Source organism: Scyliorhinus canicula, chromosome 8, assembly GCF_902713615.1.
Source record: "Scyliorhinus canicula chromosome 8, sScyCan1.1, whole genome shotgun sequence".
In the NCBI taxonomy this organism is placed as follows: domain Eukaryota; kingdom Metazoa; phylum Chordata; class Chondrichthyes; order Carcharhiniformes; family Scyliorhinidae; genus Scyliorhinus; species Scyliorhinus canicula.
In genome coordinates this window covers 397,940-410,967 of record NC_052153.1, presented here as the reverse complement: position 1 = coordinate 410,967, position 13,028 = coordinate 397,940, and the positions used below count along the sequence as shown (strand labels likewise).

Below are 13,028 nucleotides of genomic sequence, written 5' to 3'. Positions count from 1 at the left end.
AGAAAACCTCATCAACAACAGTATTGAGTAACATACATTACATTCAGTAGTATAACATAGCAACTACGAGAAGTGTAATAAAACAACAGACAGCCAGCTCCATCTCACTGAGAAACATTCCCCACTAGTCACATTTGTCACAAAGTCTCTTCCTTTCACATAACAGTCAGGCCACACACAACCTATTCCTGACAATCTGAACATTTTTTGTGGTAAACATTACCTGATAATTTGAATTAAGCAACAGAAATAACACAAAGTGTAATTTGAGTGCCAGAAGTTGAATTATCCAAGAACATTGGTTGCGCAGGAGAGGTTCACTGTGGAAGGTAATTCAGTCATAACCCGGAGAATATTGAGGGAAATCAGCCAAAGGTTATTCAGCCCCTTTTAGCTCCAAGTGCAAAAGGGAATAAATTAGATGCATCAAGCACTCGATAAAAACCGCTGAGTAAATCGCTTCACACTGGCCCACATGGGAGAATTCAGCCTGACAAAATCACCTTTCCAATTCATGTAAGGTTCAGTTAGGGTTACTTACTGGCCCAGGATCTGCTTTCAGTTGTGCTTTTTAAATGGAGTTTGAACCTTTGATTGGTTGCAGCCTGGAACTAGATAATCCTTTTTGATTCCGAACAACAAACTGTGAGCAGCTAGATCTCTGATATCAAATATCATTTCAGAAGCACAGGTCAATTTTGCATTAAACAGAATGTAAAACTTTGAACAGGAATATCACAATTCCTGAATGGTAAAAATTGGGATAGGATTGTATCCTTCAAATGATCTTTGGGGAATCTGATTATTCCTGGGCTTTCTCGAAGTTGGTGCTATGATAAATGGCTATTATTTTAGACAGGGACCTTCCGAAAGTACAAATGTGCCTGTGCCTGTGTATATACATTGTTAGTTAACCTTTTACAATAGAGCGTTGGATACTGCCAAGACGATGTGTGTAGAAACAAATCAGGTTAATGGGTTTTAATGAGCGCCCTGACATTTTAAATTAAAGGAATCGACTTCTGATAAATCGTCCACCTGCCTTGGATAATGATAATAAATACTCCCAGAGTCTAGAGTCAGAATCTCAGATTCAACCTCATGGTCCATTTGTTTCAAACTGAGTGTCAAACCATTTTGAGAATTTCTGTATCGTTTCAGTATGTTTAGGAAAATAATACCCTCCATATTTCTTAGTTTTTTCAATGCTCAAATACTTCTCCATATGAAACAAACTTCAAGCATCAATAGTCCCATCAGATTCTGGGTTCAACTGATGCCTTTTTCATTCAATGATTGGAATAACTCACATGCTTTCCAATTCATTTCTAACCAGGAATGACAATTGATGTTTTAAATGAACTGATTTTTTACATTGAGTCATTGAGTGTCTGTTTGTCGTGTACACCCTTTACTCAGACAGTTGGCATTATTGTTCCTCACAGTGATGGCTACAAGCAGATCGTCCCTTTCGACCACTTCCATCCACTTCCTCGGTACGTAATACAGCTGATTTAAAGTGATTGATACTGAGAGAGCTTCAGTCTGAACAGAGTGAGAGAGAGTGCGAACCTGAAAGAGTAAGTGGGGATGATAGATTGTGTGAGACAGGGAACAAACGAAAGAGTGAGAAAGACTGCTTTAAAATCAGTTGACATATTCGATCAGTGTTTCTTCAAAGCTCTTTCAAATTTAGAATGACGAAACAAACTTTTGAAAATATCTGGGGCAGTTCTTTATATTGAGCACAATTTCCATGGAGATTTTTTCAAGTTTTTTTTATTGTTTATGCATTGTACTGATTGTTCAGTAATTGGCTAATGACCTCCCAAATTTATGTATGTACTTAGTAATTAGTCAAAGCACAATGCGGCCATCTGATGAAATGCCAATGCTTTGTGGGAATGCACTTCTCTGAACAAGCTGTGGTGTTGCCGTGGAGGAAGCAAATTACTATAAAGTAACGAGCCACTGAGCTTATCGACAAATAAATGGAATGGCTCATTCACCAATTCAAACTGTCGGCTGTTCTTATTGTTAATCAAGCACTTGGCTACTGCTCATTGCTGGTGTTTTGGCACAAGCTTTGCACAATCTGTCAAAATGTGAGTGATCTAGTGCCGCTTCCCCCATCTGCCCTGCTGCTTTAGTTACCACTCTATAATCATCATTCTGTTCCTCATTTTCCCATCAGTTGATGCATGATGCTGGTCACAGATTTGTAAAGCATTTGAGTTACAATGTGTCTGGGGAAATGTACTGTCCTAAATGCTGTGGTACTTTGTCCACTTATTGTCCAGTATGTGGAGTTGTACATCTCCATTCCAATATCTGCAGCAATGGAGATGAAATGCAAAATAAGTTATTGCTTATATGGAACATGTTTACAAAAGTTAGGACCCGGATAGCCAGAGACAGGATGCACATGAGGACTTTGCCATAGTCCTGAACTGTTGACCTCCGTGGGTATTGCCCAGAAAGTTTGAATTTCCGATGGACAATCCCCCTGCTCTCTGGATCCTCCAAGAACATGTCTGCCTGTGAATTAGAGTCTAAGACTTTGGGGCTCACCGAATAGTTACCCAGGAATTACTAAACAGAATAATCCTAATCTGACTCCTGAGTAACTACAAAACTAACCTCCTCCATCACTCACACTGACCCTCCCCTCCCACTGCCCCCTTGACCACCTGATTACTCCTCCTGACCAAACTGCCCCTATCCTGCCATCCCCCATCCCCCATCCTGCCACCTCACCCTCCTGCCACCCCACCCTCCTGCCACCCCACCCTCCTGCCACCCCACCCTCCTGCCACCCCACCCTCCTGCCACCCCACCCTCCTGCCACCCCACCCTCCTGCCACCCCACCCTCCTGCCATCCCCACCCTCCTGCCATCCCCACCCTCCTGCCACCCCACCCTCCTGCCATCCCCACCCTCCTGCCACCCCACCCTCCTGCCACCCCACCCTCCTGCCACCCCACCCTCCTGCCTCCCCACCCTCCTGCCATCCCCACCCTCCTGCCTCCCCACCCTCCTGCCTCCCCACCCTCCTGCCTCCCCACCCTCCTGCCTCCCCACCCTCCTGCCATCCCCACCCTCCTGCCCCCCACCCTCCTGCCCCCCACCCTCCTGCCTCCCCCCTCCTGCCTCCCCACCCTCCTACCTCCCCACCCCTCCTGCCTCCCCACCCTCCTGCCTCCCCACCCTCCTGCCACCCCCCATCCTGCCTCCCCACCCTCCTGCCTCCCCCACCCTCCTGCCACCCCCCCATCCTGCTCCCCACCCTCCTGCCTCCCACCCTCCTGCCACCTCACCTCCTGGCCACCCCCCCATCCTGCCTCCCCACCCTCCTGCCTCCCCACCCTCCTGCCTCCCCACCCTCCTGCCTCCCCACCCTCCTGCCTCCCCACCCTCCTGCCACCCCCCATCCTGCCACCCCACCCTCCTGCCTCCCCACCCTCCTGCCTCCCCACCCTCCTGCCACCCCCCATCCTGCTATCCCCACCCTCCTGCCTCCCCACCCTCCTGCCACCCTACCCTCCTGCCTCCCCACCCTCCTGCCTCCCCCCTCCTGCCTCCCCACCCTCCTGCCACCCTACCCTCCTGCCTCCCCACCTTCCTGCCTCCCCACCCTCCTGCCACCCTCCCCTCCTGCCTCCCCACCTTCCTGCCTCCCCCCTCCTGCCTCCCTACCCTCCTGCCTCCCTACCCTCCTGCCACCCTACCCTCCTGACTCCCCACCCTCCTGCCTCCCCCCTCCTGCCTCCCCACCCTCCTGCCACCCTACCCTCCCTGCCACCCCTCATCCTGCCTCCCCACCCTCCTGCCTCCCCACCCTCCTGCCACCGCACCCTCCTGCCACCCCCCATCCTGCCACCGCACCCTCCTGCCACCTCACCCTCCTGCCACCCCACCCTCCTGCCTCCCCACCCTCCTGCCTCCCCACCCTCCTGCCTCCCCACCCTCCTGCCACCGCACCCTCCTGCCACCCCCCATCCTGCCACCGCACCCTCCTGCCACCCCACCCTCCTGCCTCCCCACCCTCCTGCCACCGCACCCTCCTGCCACCCCCCATCCTGCCACCGCACCCTCCTGCCACCCCACCTTCCTGCCTCCCCCCTCCTGCCTCCCCACCCTCCTGCCACCCCACCCTCCTGCCTCCCCACCCTCCTGCCACCGCACCCTCCTGCCTCCCCACCCTCCTGCCTCCCCACCTTCCTGCCTCCCCCCTCCTGCCTCCCCACCCTCCTGCCACCCCACCCTCCTGCCTCCCCACCCTCCTGCCACCGCACCCTCCTGCCTCCCCACCCCTCCTGCCTCCCCACCTTCCTGCCTCCCCACCCATTTATCTCACCCACCTACCCACTCAGTCATTCACTAACATTCACTTTGGACATTTGTGATGTGGAGATGCCGGCGTCGGACTGGGGTGAGCACAGTAAGAAGTCTTACACCAGGTTAAAGTCCAACATGTTTGTTTCAAATCACTAGCTTTCGGAGCACTGCTCCTTCCTCAGGTCAGGAAGGAGCAGTGCTCCGAAAGCTCATGTTTGAAACAAACATATTGGACTTTAACCTGGTGTAAGACTTCTTACTGTATTGGCCATTGAAACTAGGACATGGCAGCTAGTGCTGTAAATAGCGGCCATGTCTGGCCTGCCCCCTGACACGGCAGCATCTGGGATAAAGTTCTCCGATGGATGCTGAGCTCTGGATGTTCTGCAGTAGCGGAGGGTGTGGGGTGAGTGCTGTGACAGATCTCCAATATCGGGCTCGGTGAATCTCTCCTCTGTCCTGGTGCCGAAGTTGGAGACGAGGACCTGGCTGTGGGACCCCCGGGGCTGCTTCTCAGCTGTGCCTGAGACAGGAAGGAGACATCACTCAGACATGGCCAGGGCCTGAGACAGGAAGGAGACATCACTCAGACATGGCCAGGGCCTGAGACAGGAAGGAGACATCACTCAGACATGGCCAGGGCCTGAGACAGGAAGGAGACATCACTCAGACATGGCCAGGGCCTGAGACACTGGACACAACATTCACAGCATTGTTGTCGGATGGATGGTGCTGGGTCCGCACTCGGTTTCCCACCTCCCGCATTGGCTCGGTGACCTTTGCTGCCAGGTTTTCTCCCTCTGTCTGGGTGGAAGTCATCGGCCTCGACTGCATCCGGAGTCTCTCCGGGGAGGTGTCTGAAATCCTGGATGCGGATTTCTTGCAGCCTTCACTTCCCGGCAACCCAGAAAAGTGTGGCTGGGGTGGGCTGGGGTGGTTTCAGTGCTGGGTGGGTGAATCAGAGGCTGCCCTGTCCCATGGATAAAGGTCTTTGGCACTAAGTTCCGTACTATACACCAGGAAAACGGCCATTGCTGACAGCGAACCCAATGCTGCTTTCCTCGCCTGCAATCAGTCTTTGCCGATTTCTGGGAAACTCTCGCCCAATGTGCTCTGGTTTCCCAGGTTTCCTGACATTCATTGTTCCTAAGCCTGAGACACCAGACTTACCCCTGCAACCACTAAATAGTTCTGATGTGGAGATGCCGGCGTTGGACTGGGGTGAGCACAGTAAGAAGATCTTACAACACCAGGTTAAAGTCTAACAGGTTTGTTTCAAACACTAGCTTTCGGAGCGCTGCTCCTTCCTCAGATGAATGGAGAGGTATGTTCCAGAAACACATATATAGACAAAGTCAGAGATGCTGGACAATGCTTGGAATTGACTTTGGAATTGACTCTGACTTTGTCTATATAAATGTTTCCGGAACATACCTCGCCATTCACCTGAGGAAGGAGCTGCGCTCCGAAAGCTCGTGTTTGAATCAAACCTGTTGGACTTTAACCTGGTGTTGTAAGATCTTCTTACTAAATAGTTCAGCACACAGAAACAGAGAGAGACAATCACGGATACATCTCTCCACACAAACCCCCAGACACATCTATCACTCCTCACCCTCACAAACACCCTCACAAACCCCCAGACACATCAATTACTCCTCACCGTCACAAACCCCCAGACACATCTATCACTCCTCACAAACACCCACACAAACCCCCAGACACATCTATCACTCCTCACCCTCACAAACACCCAGACACATATATCACTCCTCACCCTCACAAACACCCACATCAACCCCCCCCCCCCCCCCAGAGACATCATAGAATTTACAGTGCAGAAGGAGGCCATTTGGCCCATCGAGTCTGCACCGGCCCTTGGAAAGAGCACCCTACCCAAGCCCACACCTCCACCCTATCCCCATAACCCAGTAACCCCACCCAACCTTTTTGGACACTGAGGGCAATTTATCACGGCCAAACCACCCAACCTGCACGTCTTTGGACTGTAGGAGGAAACCGGAGCACCCGGAGGAAACCCACGCAGACACGGGGAGAACGTGCAGACTCCGCACAGACAGTGACCCAAGCCGGGAATCAAACCTGGGACCCTGGAGCTGTAATGCAACAGTGCTAACTACTGTGCTGCCGTGCTGCCCATCTATCATCTATCACCCTATCACTCCTCACCCTCATAAACACCCACACAAATCCCTCTTCCTGCAGAAATGCACAATTTAACAATTTTAAGGAATTTTTATTTTCAAATGATCTCCTTACATAATTCTTCCTGTAATATTGCTTTACTCTTTGTAGCAAAACACATTTTGTAGTTTCTGCAGTGACTGTTACAGCATTTGGAAAGTTAGTTTTCTGCTCTTAGATATGACAATAATATGGATCTCTGAGAAACAGCTCGTGAGACAGGACCAGAAAACGTGAGGAATGTGCAAAGGTCACTCAGCATCTGAGAAAAAGAGGTCAATGTTTTGACTGTGACGATACGCGTGGCTCATCTGAGTTCAGCTGGGAAGTTCCAACCAAACTCCGAATCTATCTAAACCTGTAATGTACTTCCAGCAAATACTGGCTTTGTTTCAACTTTCAGGCATTTAAAGGTCATTAATTTTATTTTGCAAACTTCAACATTGCTGAAAAGAGGACATGTTGCAGAAGCTTTTCAGCTCGCACTCACCAGGACAAATACAAGAATGACAAATTTCAAAAGGTCACAGCCATTTATACTGCAAGAGAAAAGGTTGACTTTCCGGCCAATCAGCACACTTTGCTCGAGCAGTATCAACTGTCGTTATCATTTGAAATTTAGCATTCCTGCATATGTCATGATGAGTGCAAGATGCAAAGCTTCAGTAACATGTCTCTCTTTTCAGCAATTTTCCAAACTGTAATGCCACACTGCTCTGCGTGTCCGGTGCAAAGTGATGTATGTCTATCACCCCTGCGGATGATAATTGTGTTCATTGCATTGTATAATATTGTAAGTTACCTGGAGCTGCCAAACTCTGACTGTTGTTCTGTGTTATCAGGTGGGACAGTAGTCCCTGGACCGCCTGCTCCAGCTCGTGTGGGGGAGGTGCTCAGCTCCGCACTGTCTCCTGTGTGGAGGAAGATATTAATGGACAAATCAGCAGCGTGGAGGAGTGGAAGTGCATGTACATACAGAAATTTCCTGTCATGCAGCCCTGTAACCTCTTTGACTGCCCAAAATGGTTGACTCAGGAATGGTCTCCCGTAAGGAACTCTTTTATTGATGATCTTGGATTATGCTGTTTCAGGTCCACTGGGAACCCAATAAGTAAATCGAGCAACGAGTGTAAATACAGCAAAACCTCACAATTACTTACATCATGATTGACAACATTTCAAAAACTATATTGATTTTAGACAGGTCCCTGGACAAAATGTGGGCTGAATTCTCCTCTGTCAGGATTATCCGCTGTCAGGATTCTCCATTGCGGCGGCAGCCCGGGGATTTCCCGACAGCGTGGGTCTGCCCCACAATGGGAAACCCCATTGGCCAGCTGGCAAGACGGAGAATCCCGTCCTGTATCTTTTTTATATGGCGACTATTCTATGTTATTTATAGTTTTATTTCTTTAATTAATGAGTTGTGAGAATCACTGCAAGGGCAGAACTAAATTTACTTTACATCAGTCTTCACGGTGGAAGACACCAGTGGGATGCCAGAGCTCCAGGAGAACCAGGGGGCAGAGGTGAGCACAGTGACCGTTACTAAGGAGAAGGTTCTGGGGAAACTGAAAGGTCTGAAGCTGGATAAATCACCTGGACCAGATGGACTACACCCCAGAGTTCTAAAAGTGATAGCTGAGGAAATTGTGGAGGCATTAGTGATGGTCTTTCAGGAATCACTGGAGGCAGGAAGGTCCCAGAGGACTGGAAAGTGGCTAATGTAACTCCGATGTTTAAGAAGGGAGGGAGGCAGATGATGGGAAATTATAGGCCGATTAGCCTGACTTCGGTCATCGGTAAGATTTTAGAGCCTGTTATTAAAGATGAGATCGCGGAGTACTTGGAAGTGCATGGTAAAATAGGACTGAGTCAGCACAGCTTCGTCAAGGGGAGGTCATGTCTGACAAATCTGTTAGAATTCTTTGCGCCGGTAATAAGGAAGTTAGACAAAGGAGAACCAGTGGACGTGATTTATTTACATTTTCAGAAGGCCTTTGACAAGGTGCTGCATAGGAGACTGTTAAATACGTTCAGAGCCCATGGTGTTAAGGGTAAGATCCTGGCATGGATAGAGGATTGGCTGACTGGCAGAAGGCAGAGAGTGGGGATAAAGGGGTCTTTTTCAGGATGGCAGCAGGTGACTCATAGTGTGCCTCAGGGGGCTGTGCTGGGACCACAACGTTTCACAATATACATTAATGATCTGGAAGAAGGAACTGAAGGCACTGTTGCTAAGTTTGCTGATGATACAAAGATCTGCAGAGGGACAGGTAGTATTGAGGAAGCAGGGGGGCTGCAGAAGGACAAGCTAGGAGAGTGGGCAAAGAAGTGGCAGATAGAATATAACGTGGAAAAGTGTGAGGTTATGCACTTTGGAAGGAGAAATGGAGGCATAGACTATTTCTAAATGGGGAAATGCTTAGGAAATCAGAAGCACAAAGAACTTGGGAGTCGTTGTTCACAATTCTCTTAAGGTTAATGTGCAGGTTCAGTCGGCAGATAGGAAGGCAAATGCAATGTTAGCATTCATGTTGAGAGGGCTAGAATACAAGACCAGGGATGTACTTCTGAGGCTATATAAGGCTCTGGACAGACCCCATTTGGAGTATTGTGAGCAATCTTGGGCCCCGCATCTAAGGAAGGATGTGCTGGCCTTGAAAAGGGTCCAGAGGAGGTTCACAAGAATGATCCCTGGACTGCTGTTGTAGTAATACCGTATAATGGTTCTTGCTAACTGCTAACTGCTACTGAGGGATTGTTTATACAGCCCAAGTTACAATACTCAGTGGACATTCCAACAACAGCTCAGGGGAGGAATAAACAGCTTCAAGTAGCCAGCTGCTGAAATCTGCACCCATGTGCGATAATATCCAAAGAACATTCCAACACTCGCTGTGGCTTTATTCCATCGCTGGCTCTGTGACTGAATTAACATTTGATTCAATGATAGTTTCAAAATGCATATTAATTTCAAACTTCTTCTAAAATGACCTATGTATGAATGGAAACCACTGCCTTCCATTCGACCATGTCCACTATTTCCTGCAAAAATCTTTCCCGAATTCCAGTGAGTCTTCATGGGGAAATATGGGAAAAGGTGCACACTTTCTGCAACAGATACTATCAGAAAATGCAGCTTCAAACAGAGCCTACGGGCCAATTATATATTCATCAATACACAAGGCAAACTTCAATGGATTTTCTGAAAAGTGAGATAATCTAGACAGGAACCTCCTCCTGCATATTCTTTGTTTAGATGTGCAGCAACTAAGAATCTATGAGTTCCGCTCCATCATCGACTCAGGGATTTTCATACATCACAACCATCTTTCCAGCTGTTTTTATTGATCTTTGTGGTTCCAATTTATTGCCCAGAGGATGTGGTTCAGTTCACAAACTCACAAATGGCACTGATGTGAAAAAACTGCACGTTCAGCACTCTCAAATGGATGTTTAATTGTTTTTGTGATGTTATTTCAATGAAAGCAAATGGAAAATTGGAGAACCATTCACCATAAAAGGAGGCCATTTGTCCCATCGCGCTTGTGCTAGCTCTTTGGAAGAGCTGTCCAATTAAGTCCCACTCCCCCTGCTCTTTTCACATAGACGCACAAGATTTTCCCTTTGAGTAAAACCCCTTTCGAAAGTTATTATTCAATCTTCCACTGCACCTTCAGACAGTGCATCCCAGATCCTAACTCGTCATGTAAAAAAACTCCTCCACCCCCAATCCTTTTACCAATTATCTCCATGAGACGTTCCGAGAACTGGTGAAAGCTCTGGCGAAGCGACTAGAAAGTTACTTGTGAGAAGTAATCATGGCAAATCAGACCGGGTTTGTTGAGGGCAGGCAGCCAACAGCGAACATCAGGTGCCTGCTGAACGTGATTGTGACCCCCCACCTGGGGAGGGGGGTCACCAGATGTGATTGTCTCCCAGGGCGCTGAGGAAGCCTTTGATCAAGTAGAATGGGGTTACCTCATGGAGGTGCTTGAACAGTTTGGGCCAGGGTTCATTTCATGGGTGAAGCTACTGTACAGCGTTCCCATGGTGAGCGTACAGACAAACCCCACCAGCTCTGAATATTTCTGGCTACACAAAGGCACAAAGCAGGGAAGCCCGTTGTCCCCGCTGCTGGTCGCCCTCGCCACTCTCAGATCAGTGAAGGGGTGGACAGGCATCAAGAGAGGGAGGGCAGGGAGCACAGAGTTTCTCTCGATGCGGATGGTCTGCTACTCTACATGTCGATCCCCCTGGCCAGAATGGGCATGACAACAGAATTCCTGAGGGAGTTTGGGTTACAAATTTAACCTGACCTAGAGCGAAATGTTCCCAGTGTACCCCCGGGAAGGGGGAACAGCGAACATAAGAATATAAGAACTAGGAGCAGGAGTAGGCCATCTGGCCCCTCGAGCCTGCTCCGCCATTCAATGAGATCATGGCTGGTCTTTTGTGGACTCAGCTCCACTTTCCAGCCCGAACACCACAACCCTTAATCCCTTTATTCTTCAAAAAACTATCTATCCTTACCTTAAAAACATGTAATGAAGGAGCCTCACCTGCTTCACTGGGCAAGGAATTCCATAGATTCACAACCCTTTGGGTGAAGAAGTTCCTCCTAAACTCAGTCCTAAATCTACGTCCCCTTATTTTGAGGCTATGCCCCCTAGTTCTGCTTTCACCCGCCAGTGGAAACAACCTGCCCGCATCTATCCTATCTATTCCCTTCATAATTTTATATGTTTCTATAAGATCCCCCCTCATCCTTCTAAATTCCAACGAGTACAGTCCCAGTCTACTCAACCTCTCCTCGTAATCCAACCCCTTCAGCTCTGGGATTAACCTCGTGAATCTCCTCTGCACACCCTCCAGTGCCAGTACGTCCTTTCTCAAGTAAGGAGACCAAAACTGAACACAATGCTCCAGGTGTGGCCTCACTAACACCTTATACAATTGCAGCATACCCTCCCTAGTCTTAAACTCCATCCCTCTAGCAATGAAGGACAAAATTCCATTTGCCGCCTTAATCACCTGTTGCACCTGTAAACCAACCTTCTGTGACTCATGCACTAGCACACCCAAGTCTCTCTGCACAGCGGCATGCTTTAATATTTTATTGTTTAAATAATAATCCCGTTTGCTGTTATTCCTACCAAAATGGATAACCTCACATTTGTCAACGTTGTATTCCATCTGCCAGACCCGAGCCCATTCACTTAACCTATCCAAATCCCTCTGCAGACTTCCAGTATCCTCTGCACTTTTCGCTTTACCACTCATCTTAGTGTCATCTGCAAACTTGGACACATTGCCCTCGGTCCCCAACTCCAAATCATCAATGTAAATTGTGAACAATTGTGGGCCCAACATGGATCCCTGAGGGACACCACTAGCTACTGATTGCCAACCAGAGAAACACCCATTAATCCCCACTCTTTGCTTTCTATTAATTAACCAATCCTCTATCCATGCTACTACTTTACCCTTAATGCCATGCTGGGGCCACTGCTGTTCAAACTGGCCCAAACCAAGTTCCGGTCCCCAAGGAGCCAGATAACTCACAACTGGAGTGGCTCTAGGTGGAGGAGGAGAAGAGGTACCTACGGAGATGGGACTCACTCCCACTCCTCCTGGCAGGAAGAGAGCACACGATAAAAATGAACGTGTTGCCAAAGTTCATCGTCTTAGTCCAGGGGTGGGCAAACTACGGCCCGCAGGCCGCATGCGGCCCGCCAATGGTCTTTATGCGGCCCACCAAGGCATTAAAAAAAAAATTTTTTTTTAAAAATAATTTATTTTTTTTAAGGTTAATGGGGGGGCTGTTGGGTTACGGGTATAGGGTGGATACGTTGACTTGAGTAGGGTGATCATTGCTCGGCACAACATCGAGGGCCGAAGGGCCTGTTCTGTGCTGTACTGTTCTATGATCTATATGAGGCGCCCAGAATCATAACCGGGTGAAGTAATTATTTTACTTAATATACTATGCGGCCCTTTAAAATTGTGAATTTCTGAATGTGGCCCTTACACGGAAAAGTTTTCCCACCCCTGTCTTAGTCAGATCACTCCCGATCTTCATCCCCAAATTCCTCTTCACCGGGGTTGATAAACTGGGGTGGGATTCTCTGACCCCCCGCCTGGTCGGAGAATCGCCCGGGGCCGGCATCATTCCCGCTCCCGCCATGTCCTGAATTCTCCGCCCCCTGAGATTCGGCCAGGGCAGGAATCCCGCCGCGCCGGTCGGCGGGCCCCCCGCCGGCGATTCTCCGGCCCGTGATGGGCCGAAGTCCCGCCGCTGACAGGCCGTTCCCGCCGGCGTGGATTAAACCACCTACCTGACCGGCGGGATTGGTGGCGCGGGCGGGCTCCAGGGTCCTGGGGGGAGTGCGGTGCGATCTGACCCTAGGGGATGCCCCCACGGTGGCCTGGCCCGCGATCGGGGCCCACCAATCGGCGGGCGGGCCTGTGCCGTGGGGGCA

At 49.5% G+C, this 13,028-nt stretch overlaps 1 protein-coding gene across 4 annotated transcripts in view; it reads left to right on the top strand.

The window, feature by feature from the left end:
* LOC119970046 (ADAMTS-like protein 1) overlaps positions 1-13,028 on the top strand; it is a 343,924-nt gene that overhangs the window by 150,732 nt on the left and 180,164 nt on the right. For 3 of the 4 annotated variants that reach the window (XM_038803988.1, XM_038803989.1, XM_038803991.1), the window contains exons 10-11: positions 1,446-1,496; positions 7,386-7,590. In XM_038803988.1, the coding sequence (XP_038659916.1) occupies positions 1,446-1,496; positions 7,386-7,590 (256 nt within the window). Of the gene's footprint in view, positions 1-1,419; positions 1,497-7,385; positions 7,591-13,028 lie in introns of all 4 variants that reach the window. The other variant, XM_038803992.1, reaches the window with a different exon arrangement.